We start from the raw sequence: 23,590 nt of genomic DNA on the forward strand, positions 1-23,590 counted from the left end.
AGGGGGCCGGTAAGGGACAGTAGTCTCCAAGGTCTGAATTATTCTTAGCGTAGACCAATTAACACCATGTATCTTCTTTTATGTTAACTTCAATTAAGGCTCTTTACAATTTTTTAAGTTCTTTTCTTCTTTATAGTTGGAGAATGTCAGAAACATAGATCAAAGCCGAATGCTTCAGTCCAAGCACCATAGGTAACACTGCTTTGCATAAGAATCTGCATATTGCAAAGGAGTTTTTTTTCTTTCCATTTTGCATGAATTAAAAAGCAGAAGAGAAGCAGTGATGAGGACACATGCATATCACAGACCCACACAGCATATGATATATTCAAAGCCTCTTATTCTCTACTACAAACTGTGCTCACTGCATTCAGGCATCTAAAGCCCCCATAGACCAACATTGTGTGCGGATGGTAATTTATGGTTTTGTCATTTTTTTGTTTATTTGTTTCCTTTTTTAATAAATAGGCTATGACTTGGAATGGTTATTGTGTGCACATTAAATCCATTGAGGGAATTTACAAAAGGGTTTTTCTTTTCAAAACAATTGTTAGCCTTGTCTTTTATTAAGTGCAAAAATACATTTGCTGATGTAAAGACAAACGGGATAGGAAAAATATAATAATATGATAAATGCTGGACTGATTACAGGCTTTATATTATTTACTTACAGTACATCATGTTCAGTTTGTTTTGTGGATGGAGACTCCAAATGCCACTTTCAGACTTTAAGTGATTTTTGCAGTGTTCATTTCCCCCCTGTTCTTTCTAAAATCGTCAGTTTGCTTTAATTAAAAATTATATCCTGTTCATGTATAACAACTCAAAGAAACAAAGAATGCTAACGCTCTGGTTTTTTATAGCAGCCTTTTCTAGACTGCTGTGTTTCACCACTGGAACGGCAGTCCTACATTTTATGATGTAAGGATTCAATTAAGACTTGACCAAGCTAGGAAATTACTGTATTAACCAGTTTCCTTCTGTTTCATGCTTTAGTCTTCAGGGGATAAAACTGATGAGCACATTTTTAATGGATGGAATTAAAAAGACTGATTAATAACACTAAGTGTTTGCTGTATCATGTTTAAAATAAAACATACTGTATGTATTCAAGCTTTATAAGGCTACTTTGTGTAAAATAAGTCTACAACCATATAGGCTCTTATTTTTCTGTACCGATGCTAAATGTAATCTTTTCATTTAAATTTCTAAGCAAACAACGCATTTTCTTGAAAAGACTAACACTTTTTTCAATTACTGTACATCATTGGCTAATATTTTGCTTATGACTCATTTTACTCATGACCGAAGCTTTGAAAAGTTTTTGATTTGCATGCTTTAAAAACACCACAGAGAATTGAGCTTCAGATGTTATTGCCTATTTGAAATAAGAAGACCTGTGTAAGGGGAAAAGGCATCAATATTCCGCCTGATCGGTTGTTTAAACCAGCGTAAAGCAGACAGCCAACCAGTTTCTAAGGAGCAGCATTTTTTATTTTTTTAAGAAACTATAACCGCTATATATCAATAAATAAACGAAGCCATTTAAATGCACAATTATGAAGATTCACTGTTTAGTGGTGTTCTGTTTGATGTACAGTATCATGTACCGTTTTCTTAACATTCCACTAAAAGGCCTCTTCAGATAAAGTAATGCTATTTTAAAAAGGTGTTGACACCCTAATTGTAAAGCTCACCAGTGTATTTAAAGACTGTCCCAACGACCACGCACAATACCGTGAACGACATCCACTTAAAAGAACTCTCCAAACTATATATCTATAATTAGCAATTACATATAGCCACATAAACATTTATTTTTGTATACAAATGTTTGTTTTTCAGATTTTTAACCTATTCTAAAGTTTAGTAGAGAGCAACTTTTAACCTCTCCAATCCACTTTTCCAAGCATGTTTTTCTCCAAATTAAATATCTAACCTTCAGAAGATGCATCTGTACTTAAACAGTATTCACACATCACGACTCGGTAAACGTTTACCAATATTTCAAGTTAAAACTGAGTTCATCTCCTCAGTTATAAATATTTTGATTGCTTCAAACCTTTATTTTATGAGCTTGCATACATTAAAAATATAAGAATGTTTCCACTTTTGTTTTTATTCTTTGGCTAATGATAAAGTGTTTGTTACATGTCTTGTTATCTTCAGTAATTCACATATATCTAGCTCCTTCAAGAAACTGATATCTTTCTATTGGAAAAATCATGTTTCATCACAGATCGCAGTTTTTACACATCGACTGCAAATGTATGCAATAAACGCTGATGTATATGGATCCACGTACTCTATAATTAACTTTTAAATTACAGCTAGATTTAAACAGACGCAGTATCAATGTTTTGGAAGTAACAGATTCACTGTGTGATACAAGGCGGACGCCACTGGAAATGGTTCTGTAGTTTAGAAAAGTACAGTACTTGATACAATATATTGCATTAACCAACGGCCTTTAATATGTGTTTATGTTTAAACATCTTTAACGACTGGCGTAAACGCTGGAATGAATCATTAGTCATAGAAATAAAACAGATGTTTTGGTAAAGTGCTAATTATTGCTTTTGAGGTTTTGTTTTTAAATACTACGTAAAATACTTCTGTTTTTCAAGAGAACTCTTCCTCTCGCATTAATGAGGTCCAGATAAAACCAGGTCAGAAGCCATTTAAACGAATGTAGTACTGTAGTCACAGGTAATACCCCCATCTAGTGGGCAAACCGGATGTTAACAGTACTCCGACATACCGCGTTTGTTCAATTAGTGTCCTCTTTAAAAGTTCAAAACCTGCAGTGTAGTACTAGGAAACCATAAAAACGTTGACTACTGTTAGTAGTAGTAGCAGTAGAACTATTGATCGTGACTTACTGTATTACTTTAACAAAAGTTATATAAAGTTATTTTTTATCAAAGATTGCTTGTATCAAGAGGGATTGTTTTAATTAAAATATAAAAATCCCAGAAATAATAGCTACTAGCATGTATACTTCTTAATAAATCTGAAGTGGTTCACCGGACTCTTAAGGAACAAGAGAGGGATAGTGATGCCGACCCAGCGTGTTCTTGAAGAAGACACCCTGGCATTCTCTCAACAAATTTCTGAATGAAAATGTTAAATCAATGTGATACTAAATATCACACGATTTAGATGTGCTCAGATGGCCTCCTCTTATTTGTGAACAGTCTTATATTCCAAAACTTTGAATATTGACCATTAAACACACAAGGTAGATAGATATTTCATTGAAGATCTAAGCAAGGTGTAACATTTAGGCAAGAAATCCTGCGTTAGAAATCTAAAATAATAATAATGAATGACATGCTTTTAGTAAATCATGAGAAAATAACAGAAAAGTATACTTTTAGAAATGAAGAGCTATAATTCAGAGAACTAATGTTAACCTCCATGATTATTATTATTGTTGTTGTTGTTGTTGTTGTTGTTTACATCCTCAGGGACACGAGAAGCTGTATCCAGTTATCTGGTGCATTGGTTTTCAATGTTGTCCACAGTGATGTCACAGAGTCCTGCTGGCTTTGTAATCTAATGGATTTTCACCAGTCCTGCCTGTCTTGGGGGTCATTGCTCATCCTTTTTCCAGTGAGTCCTTTTCAGCGCTTATGAAACACTAGCCTTTTCTTAAGATAAATAAGCAAATGGAGTCCAAAATGTATTGCACCAATTCCATACAAAATGTCTTTGAAATGCAATGGCTACCAGACATGGTCAGTTGCATAGAGGAGCAGAATGGCTTCCCTCCATTTGTCAACTTTGTAGTTGTAGTTTGTAGTTGTGTTCAACATCTAGCCACCTACACCTTTGAACACTTCGTTAACATTTGAAGAATGACCAGATCTTCCCAGTTCAAGATGAAAATAGTTAATCTAGTCACAAGAGCCACAAGCGGACCCAAACATTTTGCAATTAATATGTAAGACGTTTACATCACGTGATGTCAAGATCTGAAGAGAGCAGCATACATTTCTTGAATGAAAATGTATTGTTGAACCGGAAAGGCTATGAAATCCTTTTTCTTTAATTTAATGTGCTTCTGATTCTTTGTCCCCAGGCACATGGATCTTTATTTCTGGGCAGAATCCAACCCATCGCTTGATGGATTTCATATGTGATGTCATTTTGATAGTTCAAGAAAAGTTAATTTAAAAAAGGGGGCGTCAGGCTATTTTAGTGGTCTGCAGGATAATAAATACATTAGAGATGGCAAATGAGAAAACATTCTTTTTTTTAGAATTAAGTGGCTCATCTTTCTTTATAGAGGTCAAGGGTAATGGAAGTTAGAACAAAGCTCACTAAGTAAAGTAATTTGGGCTGGTCTTGAAACTGTTAATTGAGAAGTTACATTTCAAAACAATTTTAAATTGCTATTAGATAGAATTTCTATGTACCTGGTATTGTTTGTTTTTTCACTAACATGTCTATCTCTCTGCTTCTCCCATACCACAGAAATGAAAAATGCTTTACTTGATTAAAAATGTACATTTGCATTTTATTGTCAGTCAGTATTAGTGAAAGAAAATCAAATGCTGCAAGTTCAATTAAATTTTGTTTGGCCTATGATCATGAACATAAATACATTCCAAAGACATTCTTCATCCAAACATCCATGTACTAACCACTTTATCTAATATAGCGTCACAGAAAAACTGGTCTTGTGTGTTACAAAATCTGAGACTAGCACATCTTGTGAGTGAAAAATGTACACACACACTGGAATTGTCTAGATAATTAGTGAACAATTTGATTGGTAGTATAATGGCGAGACTACTAAAACATATAATCAAATCATTGCCTTGAGAGACCTTAATTCCCTTACATGTGCGTATCCACAAAATATTATGTGTCCATGCAGTCTTGTTTCTCATGATTGTTTCTTTTTGACTTCAGACTTTGATTCCTAAATGTCATATCATCACCGCATCCATCCTAGAGAGCTGTGCATCAGTAACTGTGGCTTTGTCATCCTGGATTGAACACGGACTGGTATTTTGCAAAATGTCTAAACTGGAATTGAACTTTTAGGAGTATGCTAACTTTCCCTGCTCTTCTCTGTGAATGACTCTTGCCAATACATGTGAAATACTGTTTTCTGAAAGAATGACGCAGTGGATGTATATCTTGTAAAAAGCCTTGTAAACTCCTCTAGGTTATATATATACAGTATGAATAATAATTTGTCACACCCAAGAGTCTGAGAAGTATTTTATATATATATATGTTGCCTTGTTGTTAAACCAGTAAACAAATGAATGATGAGATGCAGATGTATGCATGCAAGGCAACAGCATTACTACCTTGTATCATGATGTCTTCTGATCTCAGAAGCTATGTAAGGCTTGGTCTTGTCAGTACTGGGACAGAAGACCTCAAAAGGAAAACTAGACTGTTGCTGGAATTGATGCTGGTGAGCTACTTTGAGACATAGTATTGATATAAGTATCAATACTAGAATTTCCTAAGCAAGGGTTGAGTATAGGGAACAGTGTGCTGTAATTGCCATCCTGCAGATGAGATATTAAAGGTCCTGACTACTTGGTTATGAAGGTCCCATGTCACTGTTTGTAACAGTAGTAGTGTTAAGCCTGGTGTATTTGTGAACTTCCACTGCAGACATATTACAGTCTGGCCTTCCTAAAGTTTCCTCTTAATTCAACTGGATAAATAATGTCTCACTTCTCTTTCTGCTGGTGCAAACAAATAGCTGCTGTGTGTCACCCAGGTGGGGCTGTACTTCACTGGTAAATGAGAGAGTCTCCTTCTATATGTAAAACACTTTGTGATGCTTTAGAATGGAAGGCGCTATACAATATAACATTATTATTAAGAAATTAACTACTGAAATTCAGTGGTTTAATTTACACAATGGCTGGTATTTAGCCAAAACAAGTTGTATGTATTTGGATTAGCCTTTCTGATTGAAAAAAAAAACAAAATAGCATACTTATAAATGACTTCCTTGAAGAAATTGAACAAAAAAACGTTTTATGATTTTGTAAATCGAATGTGGGCTTTGTTGATTTTTTTTTATGGATGTAATTTTGTGAGACTGTGTACCAAATACACACTGCTTAAGGGTAGAGACTCCGGGGTTTGTGAGAGAGCACTTTGCTATTTATTGGACTTTGAATTACAGAGTGCGTTTCAAAACCAGGAAGAAGTACAAAAAAGATTTTCGCAGGAGAAAAAACAATTTCCGAGAAGCCAAGTAATCAGCTAAAAAAGAAGTTGAGAGGAAAAAAATGCTTGTCATCCCTCATACTGAGATTCAACCCTGAAATTACATTTACTGTAATTTATACCTCCATTTCTGTGCGTATAACTGAAGGTATTTCATAGGACTTTCATTTAATCTTATTTAAGCTGTCGTTTTGTTGTTTAAATTTCACTTTATAACCAATTGTAGAAATGGAAAGACTTACGGTTTTGTTTGGTGTCTTTGGCAGAGGGCACAGTTTCTAACTTTGTCAAGTAAGAATCCGTCATTGATCTGTCAGATTAAAAGAGTGACCCCTGAACTGTGTGTTCAAGACTGCTATAACAAACCTTATTCCTTCTGATCGCAAGCTTTGAACTAAAGCTGTAAAAATATATAATTGAACATATGCACTACATTGATAAAACAGTGAGGCTTTTTTTAGAAGTAACTTCAATTTAATTTTGTTTTTGGCTTGTTGATTTAATTTTTAAAGATGATTTCAGTTTAAATCCTCTACAGTTGGACTTTGTACCAAGTGTACTGTATGTAACACTCATTAGGAACTTAAGTAGTAGTGATTACATTGTCAGAGTAGTGTGCAAAATGAATAGTTTATACAGCAACAACAGGTTTTCTGCCATGACTAATTGGTTTGCAGCAAAAGCATACACTGCTGACTACAAAGGGACTTTGAAGACACAAAAAGTAAGGGCTAATCACCAAAACGTTAACACCATTATATTTGTCAGAGTTCAATCTTCTCTTTTCCTCTGTTAGGCAAAAATTCTTCTTATCCCAGTGAAGAGATGAACTGGTACAGTAGTTATAAAACCCTTATTTTAATGGCATCAGGAGCCCTCAGCCCTCACAACAGCAAGATACTGCCCTGTTTGATTAGACACAGATCAGCTCTCTACCTAGATCCTTAGCATGTCTCATGTCTTTGGCCAACCAATCACCATCTGCTCTGTACAGAAAATTACCAAAACATATTCTTGTACATTAAATTATCATTTCTGAGGGCTAGATAGATTACAACATTATATGGCAAGTTTAAAACTTCCAGAAAAGAAAGCTTATCATTTAGCAATTTTTGTGTCATTGATGTCATTTATCAGAAGACACAGCATGATGCATCTGGTTTTGCAAGTGGAATAATTCACACATTGTTCCACCAAGACCACAACGATCACAACAAAATTCAATCTGACTCTTTGCATTCATCCCTATGCTGCCAGACACAAAAAAAAAATCTTTGCTGCTCTACTTCACACCACTGATTGCAAGTAGAAATCTGACAACTGGCAAAAAGTCTACCGTATTACTGGAACAGTGGAGCCAAATCACATTTTGTAAATACTTACAGTAGGATTGCTATGTTTTATTTTTAGCAAGTAGCAAAACCTGCTACAGTACTTATGAGCCAGAATGGAAGCTTGCAAGCTGACTGTGGTTCTAGCTACTGTATATGTAGACTCCCAGACAGACTTTAACACCCGTTGTTGTGCACTCGCGCAAAGACATCAGCTCTCCAGCTGCCGTAATGACCCAGCCCAGTGTGCTTTCAGTAACCCACTCAGGCAAGAAGGAAAAGGAGCCACCTGCATCAGCCCCCTGCATCACCTCCCAGGGGTACGAGACAGAAAAAAGCATACACTGCTGACTACAAAGGGACTTTGAAGACACAAAAAGTAAGGGCTAATCACCAAAACGTTAACACCATTATATCTGTCAGAGTTCAATCTTCTCTTTTCCTCGGTTAGGCAAAAATTCCTCTTATCCCAGTGAAGAGAGGAACTGGTGTAAGAGTACAACATGGCAAGGAAAGAGGGCAGAATTTAGGCCAAGCAGCACATCCGCAGCAGGATTCCACTTTTTTTAGTTCTAGAGTCTGAGATTTCAGCTTTCCGATTTAGTGTACCCTCAACGTATTTCTCACAGTCTTCTTCAGACGAGTCCTTGTATCCTGGCCCTCCAGCAGGAAGCACCTACTATACATGAATATGAGCATTTTCTTTACAATGAAATTTGTTGTTTAACTAATTCTGAAACATAGCAGCAACATCACAGGTCTTAAACAAATTAGTCCCTTTCCCATATTAGGACTGAATTATCAATTTTACAACGTGTCTAGTCTTTTTCCCATTTTTCCAATTTTTTTTCATTTTTGTACATTTAATACTTCTTTCAGCTGTTACAGAATCAAATGTTATTTCCAGCACGCATATACTAATTTGTACTTTTTTTCGTTTTCCAGTTAGATAAACCAAAATGATCTAGAAATGACATAGAAAATACTTCATACTTCATAAGGCGCTCATATTCTCAGTGCCCACCCCCAAACTCCCACGCGTGCCCTGTAATTTTCCCTTCATATTTTTCACTTCAACCCCTCAGTTAAAGTCCTAAGTAAGATAATGAATTAATTGATTTTACTGAAAACCAAAATAAAAACAACTAAATTGACCGAGTCATTTCCATGCCCTCAGCTGCAATGTACAAGGAGGTGTGTGTGGGGGGCTGTGCAATGTGATACAGTGAGGATTGCTTTGGTTTCCCACACTAAAGCCATTAAGACAAGATTAGAATCTCAAAGCAAATTCACAGATAAAATGTGTTTTTTTTAAAATGGCACTTTGCAATTTTGTCGATGCCATTTGTTTTCTTGGAAACAATTTCTAAGCAATGTCTTTTTTTCAAACTTCATGAAATAATTGAGCAAAAGTGGTATAATAACTGGTCCCATTATCTCAAAAGCATGATGGTCTATCAACTACTGGGAACAGTTAATACATTAAAATAGCTCACAAATGGCAATAAATGAGCTTTGCTGCTCCAATTATGATCTCTGGAAATGTTAGGCCTTTATAATTTGATAAGAGTGTATATTATGAAACACAAGAGAACACTAAAAGGAAGTACGGTAATAAATTGTACTCACACCAGATGATCTAGACTCTTGAAAATAGCTCAAAGCACTACAATGAAATTTCTAAGCAAGGTATGAACTAAAGTTTATCTACACGAAGCTGAATATGAAGTTCACCCATTGATCCAGGGTCACAGGGGAGCTGGCGCCTATCCCAGCAAACTAAAGGGCACGAATCAGGATACACGCTAGATGGGCTGCCAAGTCATCACAGGGCAGGCAGAAACACTCACACTCAAACCTACGGCCAGTTTTCCCAGAAGCCAGTTACCCTGACAATATGTTTTTGGCTTGTGAGAGGAAACCGAAGCACCCAGAGGAAACCTACGTGAACATGGGGAAAACATACAAACTCCACTCTGGTAGTGACCCAGGTCCAAAATTTAAACCAGGGACCCAGCATTGCAAGGCAGCAGTGCTGACTAAAGTGGCATGTCTGCAAGAAAACGGCCAACAGAGAACTGTGACAAAGGAACAAGGCACACAGACGGGAAGGATCCTCTCCAATTCCGCAACAGGAATTGTCTTGCGTACTCTGCTCTTAAAAATGATTGTATAAAAACAAGGAGATAGTCCATTTACATGTACACTTACAGTACTTTGGAACTGAGAAGAAAAATCAAAATGAAGAGTAAAATGAGATCATAGGATGCATGTTTATTCCCCACAGGAGCTGACTTTGGTGTTTGCTGCAAAAAACACAAACTCTACTGTACATTACAGAACTTTATAAATGAGAGAACTAAAATCTCTACTCGTCTTTGCTTTACTTGATAACCTGCCAGTTCCAAATGTCCAGTGGAGCAAAACGTATTCATCCTCTGTGGTTTGAGTCTTAAACAGGAAAAGGACAAAAAAGAAGGCCAAGGAGAACTGTACGTTGGAGGAATACTGCACGGTCCAGACAAAGGGATCTCTGGTTAAAGACATGTGCAGATGAATCCAGCCATCATGGGTAGACTCATCGGCCTAGCATATTTCCATGTATGTAAAATCTGTAAAACAGAAAACACCCGTGAGAATCCTCATCGCTTGTGTCATTACAAAGACATAACAAGCTGGTCAGGTAAAAGAGAATTAACACACAGAGAAAAATGGTGGAACAAATTCAAGGGGCACATGACCACTTTGTCGATAACATTGCAAGGCTAGAAACATAAATTTAAAGTTTATTTCTCACCACCAGTCATAATTGAAACCTGTCCTCCTTTTTTTACAGTCATTATAACACAATTTACTATTGGGATTCCTTTAAAAGCTGATTTTCTTTATTGCTCAGAGCCAATCAAACAGTTAAAAACTTAATGTTGTATCACAGTATTCTAGAACTTCTTCACAACTTAAAATATGTTTGTTTCTAAGTGACTGGCTTCCACCTTCACTGCACACTTAAAAAGCTTAAAAAGAAGAATACTTTATAAAGTTAGATTTTGAAGACATATCTATAATAAATACACCTCACCCACTACTTACCACAATGGAATGTCCTTGTGATTAAATAGTTATGACACATTAAATGCAATCAAAGTCCCCCTGTCCCATGCCTTCAGTTATAACCAAAACCTGTTTTTTATTTCTCCCAGTAACTCCATTTCAGGTGAGACAAAGGATGTCCTTTCATTTAAAACAAACAGTAGAATACCAAGGGAATTAATAACCAAGGTTTAAGATTCACAGCTTTTTTTTTATCTTCATTTGAGCACGGGAAGTTCAATTACATGAAGAAATTTTGGAGCGGCGAATGGATTTTAAGCTTTGCAGTGCATTAATGATTTGGTGATTTAATGATTTACTGCCAGAGCACCTACAGAGACTGAAGTCACGTTAACAAGGGGCTCTTGCAATGTATGGTTGTATTATACTATGGCAAAGCGGCAGCCTAATTTCTTGTACCTGTGTTTTTAGTATAAGAGATGTCAACACTACCTGGGGGTTGTATTATTTATTTGCCTCTTCTCTTTCATAAATATATAATGAAAAGAACTCTAAACACGTTTAAAGCAAACAAAACATGTTCTCTTTTTTGTCTTTAAAACAGAGGAATCTCAAATGGAAAGTACAAACTTCTGAGAGCAACTGAAGTATCTAATAAAAAACACAGCCATTCTCTCCCCCCCCTCCCATGACTCAATTTTGTTACCTGCATTATAAAGCCCCAAGTAGTCTGAAGGAGGTTTTTCGGATGATTTTTTCATTTTCTGGTATATATTTTTTAGAAGCACAAAAAAAATGAAAGGGGAGTACAAGGGGGATTGTTTATTGTGCAATTATGAAAGGTTTATGAGAAAGAGCTTTGTGTTCAGCTGTGGTATCATGAATGACAGTTGCTGAGAAAAAACAGAGATTAAAGATACCTTTAAAGATACCTTACCTTACTTCTTAACTTATTTTTATTGAAAATATTGCCATATAGTTACTGCATGAGTAAAAAAAGACCTTTAATGCACTATAGGTTTTAAATCAGAGAAATGTTCTTAAAGAGGAAATCACAGCATTCTGTGAACAGGCAAATTAACTGCATGGATACAGAATTTTTTCAGACTAAAGTTTAAATTATCTAACGTATGAAGCATTCGTCCATATGCTTTTGGCCATGGGTAAAAAAGGACCCTTTGTATTTCTTTACAGATACATATTAACTCATATATACAGTAAGAATTACAAAAATGTCTCGCTTTCACATTTTACACTATGTCCAGATTACCAGACACTCAAGACAGATCTTTAGTTTAATTTGACTTACTCTCTCTTTGTGTATGTACAGTCCAGAGGCATTAACCTGTATGTTTCTTCTCCTTCTAGATGTTTATGTCAAGATCACAACACTAACAAGTCACGCATGTCTATAGACAACAGCTAGTGAGTGCCCTTTCACCTATAGACTACAGCTACTGACCTGGGGACAGCTAAGCTTCGCACTAAGCAAGTATGCCAATAATTAAAAAAATAATAAAATGACAATTTTATTTAAGAGCAACAAGGATGCTGTATAACAAATTACAATTTGCATTCCATGTTGGCCACTTGATATTGGAACATAAGAAAGCTGTTTGGCGCATCTAGCTTGATTGGTTTGTTTTAATTTATCTGAGGATTTTATCCAGCTGTTTCTAGAAAGTAGACAATATCAGTTTCTTTCATCCTTGTATACTGTACAAACTAAGTTTTATTTTTAAGTCAAAGAATTCAGGTTCACATTTTCTTAACATTACAAAGTATTTGGAGGCAAAGTGTTGTTTCAGAATCTTAATATTAATTACCGAACATCGGTGTAACCTGTAAAAGATAAGCGTCCAGTTCTCATTCTTTCACTTTCTCTACGTCATCCCAGAAAGCTTGAATCAATTGGCTACCGATCCAAAAGACCTTGAAAGCTTGAGAGGCGAAAAGGATTTAAACTTTGGTTTAAGGTTGCCAGATTTATACCAACTAGTGATCCAGTGCACCCAGGACCCAGTTTTCCAGAGCCTATCCCAGCAAAGCAGGCATACACAGGACACCATCACAGGCTCACACAGACTCAAACACAGACACTCACACCTAGGGCCAGTTTTCCTAGAAGCCATTTAACCTACAAGTATTGTTATGAAATGTTGAAGAAAAGAAAAGCACCCAGAGAAAATCCACACAATCACAGGAAGAACATGTTAGTTCCACATAGATGGCACCCCGGATCCGGAACTGAACCCTTGACCCCAGCAATGCTAACCACTGCATCACAGTGCCAACCCTGGGCCCAGTTATTTGGCTATATACAATCTGTGTTGTGTTTTCCCAATCACACCAGCTAATACAGCACTGAAAATGGGAAATGAATCACATTTCTGAATTATGTATTTTTGTACAGAGCCCCAAAAAGGGTACTAATAATTAAGCAGGGCTTCGATAATTTGCCCTTTTTACAAGACTAATAATCAATACCAACTGATCCTATGGATATAAGACCCACATTGTTCCAGCCCTGCCCTGAAAAATACTAACTTTAACTCAAACTTGGAAACATTTCCAAACTGTAGGTGGCCAATATTTGGGGGAAATATTTTCCCTGCCAAGATTAATGTTTCAAGTTCTTATTTAAATAGTGCAACCACTGCTGGAATAAAATCTGCTTAAGTTGGGAAAAATAATGTAATGCACAATTTAGAAATTGACCATTTTAAAGCAGCTTTTTAAAATTCAACTGATATACCATCAAATATAACTACAAACTTCTCATTAAACCATTGAAACCAGTAGGCTCCTTAAATTGGTGCCAACTCATAATTCCTTTTTTTATTTTTCAAAGAGTTGTGTGCTTTAAGCATTAAGGCAGTTTCCCTGAATTACAGCAACAGACTTCAACTGGTATTGTCCAAAATTAGTTAGTCCAGCTGATATGTGTGCAGGATAGTAAGTTTTGATTGAGGAATAATTAAGGGTTACTCATAAATTATTATTTTCTTACTGCTTGAGGTGAGTTTTTTTGAGAGTGGAAATTCTTCAGTGACTAATAGACTGTCTGGAAGAACTAAGAAGGGGACTTACCCACACAATCAAAAACAACAAAGACATCTGACAGACCAGCATGCAGCAAAACCACAGCTTTTATTCTATGCAAAGTTTGCCTAATTGTTTTCTGATTAGCAATGAAACAGTCCTGACTCCATGTTGCTGGGACCACGCTTCTGTATGTGCAATGTGTAAAGTACAGTATGCGTGTGCTTCTGATAAATTTGACACCTCGCCTTTTACTTTACTCCACAGTCACACAGGAACACAGAGGGATTCCAGAGATAAATCCACCTGCCAAACCAGGCTTCCCTTCATTCACCTGCTGCTTCAGTTTTTTTGAGAGTCGTATTCGATGACTTATCAATGAACTTTATGACAGAGCTGCCCTTTTCTGTTACTTTCCCTAAAATGGTCTTAATCTAGCAAGAGCACCCCAATTTCAGTAAAAACTGTTAATCTGGGAATCACCAATCTGGGAAATATGAAATAAAATAATATCACGGATGTCGGAAGGGACGAACCGTGGAATGGCAGGAGAATGAAAAAGACCCTATGCGTAGCGGCGAGACGGGGGTTAGCCTGGGCTCAGCTGGCCAGGAAATGCCATATAGAAACCTATGCCCTCAGGTAGCGGACGTGGTGCGACCTGGTGCTAGGCGGGTTTCAGGACATCCGAACATCGATGCTGAGCGAAGGAGCAGAGCAGAGGCAGGAAGTAAATAGGCTACACAACAAGACACACCAGAAAGACATGAATAATCGCAGGGAACTAGGAACAGGAGAGAAGAAGAGCACCCTCTAGGTGTACTGGGAGTGACAGTACTGTAGCATAAAACATAAGAAAGGTTAAAAACAAGGGGAGAACTTTTTTCCCACCTTGTTCTTGATTATTACTGGCTCAGTTATTAAAAGATACTCCTAATTCTTGAAGGATCTCAAGGTTTCATCTTTAACAGTGTGTTTGGGTGGTATTTCTTTCCCCGACAACAATCATTCTTTGTTTAAAGAAACACCCCCTCTTTTGGGAAATGAACTACCCCAAAGATGAAAACCCCTTGAAACTCTCACTGGGAATAATCCATTTAGAGAGCATGCATGTCTCTGAAAAGTGGAAGGAAAACCACCCAGTAAAATCCATGCAAATATAGGCACAAGCAGCAAGCTCATGATTTCTTACTGTGAGGCAGTGTGGCTAACCACAATGCCACCATACCTCCCTGCAACACATTTTCTTCAATCTGTCTTGAGCCTATATACTGTGTACTTATTTATTCAAACATCACTGTACTGTACATGTTGCTGCTGGCTTCTTTCAAGAAATGGCTAAATGAGATTAAAGATCCATGAGGCGGCAGTGCCAACGGAGACGCCATCTTGACACCCTGAAATCCACCTTTTGAAAAAAATAAGACTTAATTCACTTGGCTTTTGTTTTTCCGAGCAAGGAAAGCATATAAATGAACTGCAAAATCTCAGTTTCAGAAGAAACGGGGAAACTTTCATGTCACCACAGACAAACAAGCCACAGTCTTGTGGAAACAATGTCTTTGACTAGTAAAGGGCTTCCAGATCCCTGCCTCACTATAAAAAAGGGAATTTCTTGACTACAGTACAGCATATTTTAAAAACATTAGGTATAATTCTTATACTTCTAATATCAAGCAGCATGCATATCTGAAGGTCCGTCAACAATGACTTCTTCAGCATGCAGCATAAATTGCATTGAGCACTCACAATGAAACCTAGATTAATACTAGTTTGAGGCGAGCATTCTGCTTGATCAGTGTCGTCTTCTTCTTGCAATATGATGACGGATTACAATCAGCAGCACTGATACTGATTCGCAACCTCACCTGTTTTACAGTGAATAATACTTTCTTCCAATGGGTGTAGCAGTTTTCACCTCAAAGCACTTTACACACCTGTGACAGGGCCCCCAGGGAGCCACACCACATGGTAGATCAGGTAAAGAACTCAGAAGTTGCTTCAGTGATTGAACTAAGATTCAGTTCTAGACCTGGGATTCTATCTGTGTGGAGTTTGTATGTTCTCTCTGTGTTTGTATGGGTTTCCTCCAGGTGCTCTGGTTTCCTCTCACAGTCCAGAAACATACTGGTAGGTTAATTGGCTTCTGGGGAAAATGGCCCTGGTGTGAGTGTGTGCCTGGCTGTGTTTGTGTGTCTGCCTTGTGACGGAATGGCATCCTGTCCAGGGTGTAACCAGCCTTGCACCTGCTGCTTGCTGCGATAGACTATGGCTCCCCCGTGACCCTGAATTGGATAAAGTGGTTAGAAAATGGAAGAAGGGATATACAGGTATGAAGAACACTAGAGGAAAGCCAACATAAAATATTCAGTGGTAAGAGGGATTATTGAATGTCACTTTCATTAGTGCTTAAATACATTCGTTTCAGTGTTCCGCTGTGATTGCAATTTTACAAAAATCCCCCTGTGCTCAGAATATAACAAATGTAAGCGTCCTCTACATAACTGATTTTAAAACATGGGAGAGAGAGAAAAAACTCTTACCTTTCTGTTGGTTGCTGTCGTAAAGTGCTGTTTTTTCCAAAGGATAAAGCAAGGGAACCATATTGTCTGGGGTGACTCTTCTGTAACAGTCAATGAGTTGGTCCAAGCTCTCAAAAAATTCTGGCTTCACTGTGGGAGGTGTCTAGAATATTATTTAAAATTAAAGAAAATGAATTACTGTAGGCACAGAAGAGTCATCATAACTCGTGCATGGACAATTCGGATAAGATAATAAGGAAAAAAGACAAATGCAATTGTCATGACACTAATGATAAACACTACACACAAAAAGGGTTTGGAAAATCTCAATATAGGACATTAAAACATTTAAAATAAAATTAAAACTATGTATCTGAATACTATAAAAGTGTTGTTTTGTAAAGAGAAAAATTTAATATGGTCATAAATATCTGAGATGACCGTATAAACAATATTCAGATAAAAATGAAAAACCAAAATAAGAAATATTTGGCTACACAACAATACATGATATATTATTCATTATATAAATATATTAATATAATTTAAATGTATATTAGGAACATTTTAATTCTTGCTGAAAGGCATTAAGGACAAATGAGCATTGGAACCAATAGGATTTGTTGTGTTTTTAAGATGTGCGCTGGTATGTGTTCTTATATTGAAAAGGTGCAACACACATAAAATCCTCCTAAAATTGTGGAATTGCATTTAAAACTGAGAACAGAAGGTTCTTTACCAAAAAGATTGCTGGAGTTTGGAATAAGCTATCCACCCATGTTGTTGAAGCCAAAACAGATGTTTCTTTCAAGAAACACCAGGATGCAATCCTTTGATCAATAAACTACTAACTACCAAATGGTTTAGATGGACAAAATGACCTCCTCTCATTGGTAACCCTTCTTATGTCTTTATGTTCACTCATGAAAGAGTCAAAAGTGTGACTGTAGTTATTCATCAGAGAGATGAGATCAGTTAAAAATCATAAGGTCAAAGCATCACATGCAACAGAGGTAAATCAGTTCACTACCATTTGATCTGGTATTCTCAGGTGCCAACAGTTAAAAAAGAACCTGAAACAGTTTGTAATAACAGGATGTTTCACTTTTGCTGTGTGCCACTCACATCCAACATCTATTTAACAACATATTCACCAGACATTAAGCAATCCACTTTATTTGTCCATCATTGTGATGTCTATATACAGTAGCAGCAAGAAGTATATTTGGGTGATACAGCTTAAACAGCATCAAAGACGATGTTGATTTGGTGCATATCTGATTGAAAAAATAGTTGTACTTGAAGCATTCCAGGTGTAGCTTTCTCTGCTTGGAATGTCTGAAAGGAGCGTGTTGCAAATTCAACACATAGAACTGACACCTCCTAAAAACAGGGTGTGAGGGACATAAGGATTGCAAGTGAATAATAGCTTATGGCTGGAGATGGAATCAAACACTTCTCTATGGTATGGGTTTCCATGGTGAATTTTATGATTCAGTGGAGACTGGGAAATGTACTTTTTTACACATAGGGCTTGGGAAGACTGCAACAGGAGGCACAGCCATGTTTTTGAAGCTGATATTCGGGTTTCTTTCAAGAATAGACTGGATGAGATCCTTGGATCCCTTATATATTCACAGACCACATGAGCTGGATGGACTGAATGGCCTACTCTTGTTTGCAATCTTTCTTACATTCTTCTGGGACTGTAAAGTCTCTTACACAACCAAGTCCAGTATTTCTCCACCAGCGGCTGGGAGACACCTGGGAATCCTCGGAACTTGTCCAGGGGATCCCCACAAACAAAGGGAAACTTTTCACCCCACATCCAGTAGTAAGTAAAATGAACATTCACACAGCTGATCTGACAGATCTTACACTTAGTCTGCAGTGGTGCCTTTCTCCTAATCAACCATATACGCATTCTTAGATATGCCAATTCAAATTGGCATAAAACAAAACAGAGACTTAGCAAGAACGGTCTCTTGAAAAGACCTCAATGAGAGAGAAGAGACTGAGAATGCCTAACTTACACACGAGTAACATAAACTTTAACCCCTTGAGCTACGAATTTTGAGTCTGTGTTTGTGTGCATTTTGTGTAAAAAAGAATCCATAATTTCACACTGTGTAAGTCGCTGACCTCTTGCATGCTTCAAAAAAGTTTACTAAGCGACACCTAAAACCATACTATTTCAGAATGCAGTCACAGACAGCATGGCTAAACCACTTATTGCCTCTGACTTTAAAAACAGAGAGCATATAATTCAGATATATGTGGTAGAAGGTAATATCCACCCACAATATGAGTCAGTTATATCAAAGAAAAGGCTATCAAATGAAACCGAAGAGCCATAAATTGATTCTAAATCCCTCAAAACAACTATTCAAATCTTAAATACTTTGTTAAAGGAAGAATAATCACTATGCGTGTTTTCATTCACGACGTATAAATACGAAACGGCAATGCCTCTGAAGTGACAGAAACTGAAGAGTGTGTCACCTATTATCTGCCCAGCATCGAGAGTGAGTTTTGCAAAATGGAGTCCGTTCTTGTGCTTTTTCGATCATTAATGGATAACTCCTTTTCACACAGAAGGACAATGACTCATGCTGAAAATACATGTTTCGCAAATGAGGATAATCGCTTTAAAACAGTATTGAAAATGCCTTCGAAATACACCAGGCTGCAAATGGGTGGATAGCAAATACACGGTTTCACGCTTTTTTGTTAAGGCTTCATAAATAAATTCGTGCAGAAAAAAGTTTCCACGCAGTTCTGAGATGGCAAGGAAAGCCTTTTACTCCAATTCGAAATGAAAAAGAATAGCTACAGGCTTCAACAGATTAGTGGAATTGTTTTCTATTTTGGTGATATTTTTACTTACAGTACGTTACATGTTAATGCATCGTAGCGCACGGCCACATTGCTAGTGCTGAAAGACGAAAAAAAAAGACCTGACCCCGCACCACACCCTCCCACATCCGCCCTATAGCATCTGATATGTCTTCCCACGACCATCAGACGAATGTAAAATAAAAACATATTTACTGCCGGCGGTTTCGTCTCGATAGCATCCGCGAGTACTTGTCTTTACAGCTGTCAAGCAATCCACTTCAAAACTCAAGCTTCCACCACCTTATCGTACACCAGAAGTATAAAACAGAGCTTTTTCTTCTGTTGACTTCAAAGAAACGAGTTATTCTAGATTCAAGAGTTTCCGGGTTTAAATTAAATACTGAAGAAAACATTATACTTGTTGTTGATATAGAGTTATGATTTAATATATCCTCATAATAAAAATTAAAAATACCTCCCGATTTTTTAATATTTCTGAAGCCTATTCAAACCTAAAAGTGAACATCACCATAATTGGAATTTGACAAATTCTAAATTAAGAGTGAGAATGATGGATTGCGAATACGGAGAAAAGAAGGGAGAGTATACACAGATCTGACGAAAAGAATAGCAAATACAGTACCTTAACAGCCCATTTCCCTGCAGATTTATAAATCCTGTATGTATGGACGAAGTTGTCCTTCCTGTAAAGAAATGGGAGAAACACAGATGTAAGAGAACACTGTATTTATATTTTTATGATTATCGGTAGCTACAGTTAAAACAAGTAAACATTTCTTTTTTACAATTCTTGAACTGTCAACCTACAGAAAGGCTGTTATAAATAGTAAAATAAGGTCATTTTCTTTAACCATTTTATAGATGTTTTCTGTTTCTAATAATAATAACGTTAGGGCAATGAACATTAAAAAAACTAAATTGCCAGTTTTCTATACATACACAACACAAAAGGTTAATTCTAAACTCAGAGTTGTTTAAACTGATTGAATCTGACCTAATTGTGCAAACCATAATTCTGCACAGACCGCCACCTCCACACCCCTTTTAAAGAAATTAACAGAATAACAAGCCAATACGTCATTTTCTGCAACTTTCTTTTACCCATTTCGGGAAATGAAAATATTTATGCACTGTACATTTTTGGCTTCTTTGTAAAAATTATGCGTGTGCTAATATTTCAGTCATATAATTACTTTACTTTGTTGCCCTAATTTTGTACTATGTTGCTGTTATTTTTTGTTGTTATTTATAATAAGCAGATACTAGAACGTCCACTGAAATCCTCGCAATATATCATCTCATTTTAATTTTCCTTATTACGTAAAGATGAAAAGATTGCAGACTCTAAAGGTTTTGCATTCCGAAAGTAGGTGCTGCAGCCGAGCATTTCCAGGGCACTTAGTTAAATAGAAGAAGAGTTGTGAAAATGCACTTTTTTTCCATTTTCATTCTTTATTGAATTGTCTGTTGACCTTTTCATTCCCTGTGGCTGTATCAAGGGTTCTAATGGGGGGAGAAATGGAATTTGAGTTTTTGATAATAAAATTTTCTCACTTGCCTTCGGCGACCTTTAGTTCAATTTCCTTTCCCCAGAGACACTGTACATTACAGAAGTGAATAAAATCATTTATTCATAGAAAGAGCCCCAATTTCATCAGAATATTCAGCATTTTTTTTCCACGGTCAGCGTGATGGATGATATATTGAAATGCCTGTTGTTCGTGTAATGAAATAGTGGGAATAGGTTTGTATTGGAAAAACAATGAAGCTGATTCGACAGTTATATCCGTGTCAACTCAGGGTACATTAAATAAAACCCAGAGATGCAAAAGTTTCTTCAGGTTATGCATATTAAGTGACTTTTGTTGAAATTCGGAAGCTGCATCTGTGTTCTGAGAGGGAACACCAAATAACTCAACCATCTTATAAGAACTCTATACATCAAATTCAAACGAGACTTCTGTTACTTCCTATGAGGCTGCATGAAACATTTTTGAAATAAGTATTAAATAAGAAACTCATAATTATGTTATTTAAAGTAATTACAATTTGGGACCTTAAGGCTTTTATATGATGTTATATATTTATAATATTAGTTATCTTTATCACACATAATTGAATTTTTCGTGGCATTTACACTATGGTTAGTCATTTGTTGTATTTAAAGCGTCAGAACATGTCTGGATCGTTACAAATCATGGAAAAATATAACCTGTTTTGAAAATAGTTACAAATAACAGAAAATGAATCAGAGACAACCCAAGTGCTACTTAGCTTTAGACTTTAGACTTGATTGCACCTGAACGACGGACTGAATGAAACTGGCATTATTCCACAATGTGGTAAATATTTGTCACGGAAATTAAGTTTTTTTTTACATAAAAAAAATAAGTTCAGTATTTAAGATGTCAGATAATCATGTTATTTAAGTTCGTTAGTTCGAATTGCTGTCTGGTTATTTCAAATGCTCAGAAAATACACAACCCAGGCTACCTGCGTTAGTTTTGCAAGTAAGCGCACTTACCGCACACAGAGACAAAAAGCTCCACGCACGCTTTCGCTGTCTCGGGCTAGAAAACTTCCATCTCTTCCATATATTTCTAGCAGTTTCTCTGTTTCTTCCTTACCAATTTTCCCGAAGTATATCGAACGAAACATTGCTTGAGCAACGAGCAATAATCCTCGTTTAGAGGAAGTGAGGCGCCTTGTCTTAAAACAATAAGAGCAAAGGAGAATCTGACCTGGCAAGTTTGAAACTCTTCTAACTTCCTGAGCCTACCAGACAATGACTGAACTAGATGAAAGCGTGAGGTTTTCACACTTCGTTCAAGGCTTGCAGTGTGATGTTTTGAACCATCATGCTTTAAAATAAAATCGGTCACAGAGGCCCCCAGCAGAGCTGCACAAAGTTCGCGTAGGGTACTATACGTTTATAAAGTTTCTTAATTTGTTATACAGTACTTCGACCACGAATAAAATCAAGAAAATATTTTTTTACCGAGTTTTTCTTTGTTTCGTGTATTGTATGATCTTGTTCTTGTGTTTCAAGGTCTCGGCTATTAGTATATTATTAGTATTTTAAATTTATTTCATTCCTAGAAAGGAAAGGAAATAAGACAAATAAAAAGTACTGTACTGTACATTATTCTTCAAATTCGATGTAACAACTGGCACTCCTGGGCCACCTAGTGCTCAAAAGATTTTTAAACCTAAAATCCCTTAACGTAAGTAGAAATTCATATAGTATGAATTGTACCAACCCCAAAAATCATTTGTAGCTTTTTAAATGTAAATGCATGTGAGAATGCTTTACTAATATGACCTATGTACCCATGTAATGGACATTTCACGTTGTAAGGCCTCTAGAGGATAAGAAGAATTTTGGAAAGTATAACAGTGTAAATAAAACATTCCTGCATATGATGGGTTTTTTTTATTCTTTTATTTAAAACATTAAGGTCTTTTGTCCCATAATTAAGGTCCTCGTTGACTCCTGTCAGTCTTTGTAACTACTGCCTTCATGTGTATATTACAGGGATGATTCATCACTCCTAATGCTCAATGGCATTTCTTTCAAAGACTGGCAAGAGACTGTTGAATGTGGTGCGTCTGGTGGAGCCATCTTCACATCTCAGCAAAGGTATGGGGTAAAACATATGCGGTAGTCCGCAGTGTCATTCATGACGTGACCTGTCGTGGTGATGGGATCGTCTTTTTTTTTCTCTTGCTCTTCCCCTTGATCATTCGCTGCTTATCAGATGGGACACAGGTTACTGTAGGGTTTCTCTGATATTATTCGAAAAGCAGATCAATTGGCATCGCTAACTAAACCCTAGCAGTCATCCCAGATCTATACCCAGAGAAACACCAGCTTGCTTTCCATACCCAACAGCATTAGAAAGCTAGTCTGAATACGAACTCAAAAAAGGTATTCACTGTTCATGTAGTTCAGCATTCAGTTGTTTTTGTGCTTCACTATGTTATCACTGTTTCCTATTTCCTCTTTCATTTTTAAATTGATTTTGTTATGTTCCACATTTCTGTGGTTCCCCCTTCTACACTAATTTATTCTGTGTCTTAAGCTTTTTTACCAATGAAACGATAATTGGAGCAGGTTAAATTTTCACAATTGACCTTATATTTTCTATCTGATTTCCTTAGATGAGCCAGTCAGGATTCTCTCATTTGCAAACTTTCTTTATCTAGCAGTTTCAGTCTTGATTGATGTGGGAAGCTAAATCCTACTGGGAGGTGCTTTTAAAACTCAGAACAGGAAAAAAAAAGTTGTGGGAGTATGGAACAAGGTACCCAGCTATGTTGGCGATGCCTATACCCTCACTGCTTTCAAGAAATGGCTGGGTGAGATTCTCAGATCACTTAGCTGCCAAGAACAAAATGAAATTGATGGATCTCACCTTGTTTGCAAACTTTCATATCTTCTTATGGAAGAAGTTCGATGTCCATTTCTTCAATCGCTTGAAAATATCCAGAGACATTTTCACACAGGAAATGTGCATTCATACAAAGGTTGTTTTTTTTTATTAAAATTCTGAAGTAGCTTTCACTCATATACCT

General features: G+C 36.6%; 1 protein-coding gene across 1 annotated transcript; it reads right to left on the reverse strand.

Annotated features, from left to right (window-relative positions):
• Window positions 1-9,819: 9,819 nt before the first annotated feature.
• LOC148836083 (SH2 domain-containing protein 1A-like) lies at window positions 9,820-21,750 on the reverse strand. Its single transcript, XM_088914879.1, has 4 exons — window positions 21,540-21,750; window positions 19,638-19,698; window positions 16,178-16,319; window positions 9,820-10,153 (listed from the first exon to the last, which is right to left on the reverse strand). Exons 1-4 carry the CDS (start codon window positions 21,671-21,673, stop codon window positions 10,128-10,130), a joined length of 363 nt encoding a protein of 120 aa, XP_088771005.1. The 5' UTR covers window positions 21,674-21,750; the 3' UTR covers window positions 9,820-10,127.
• Between the last annotated feature and the right edge of the window lie 1,840 nt (window positions 21,751-23,590).

This window comes from Atractosteus spatula, chromosome 4 (genome assembly GCF_055471065.1).
Source record: "Atractosteus spatula isolate fAtrSpa1 chromosome 4, fAtrSpa1.hap1, whole genome shotgun sequence".
Taxonomy (NCBI): domain Eukaryota; kingdom Metazoa; phylum Chordata; class Actinopteri; order Semionotiformes; family Lepisosteidae; genus Atractosteus; species Atractosteus spatula.

Excerpts from the sequence above, each read along its gene's own strand:
- LOC148836083 (XM_088914879.1), bottom strand. The coding sequence starts at position 21,673 with ATGTTTCGTTCGATATACTTCGGGAAAATTGGTAAGGAAGAAACAGAG. Across the intron at positions 19,699-21,539 it reads GCTTTTTGTCTCTGTGTGCG|GAAGGACAACTTCGTCCATA; the intron begins GTAAGTGCGCTT and ends ATTTCTTTACAG. Across the intron at positions 10,154-16,177 it reads CGACAGCAACCAACAGAAAG|ATTTTACATACATGGAAATA; the intron begins GTAAGAGTTTTT and ends TCTGTTTTACAG.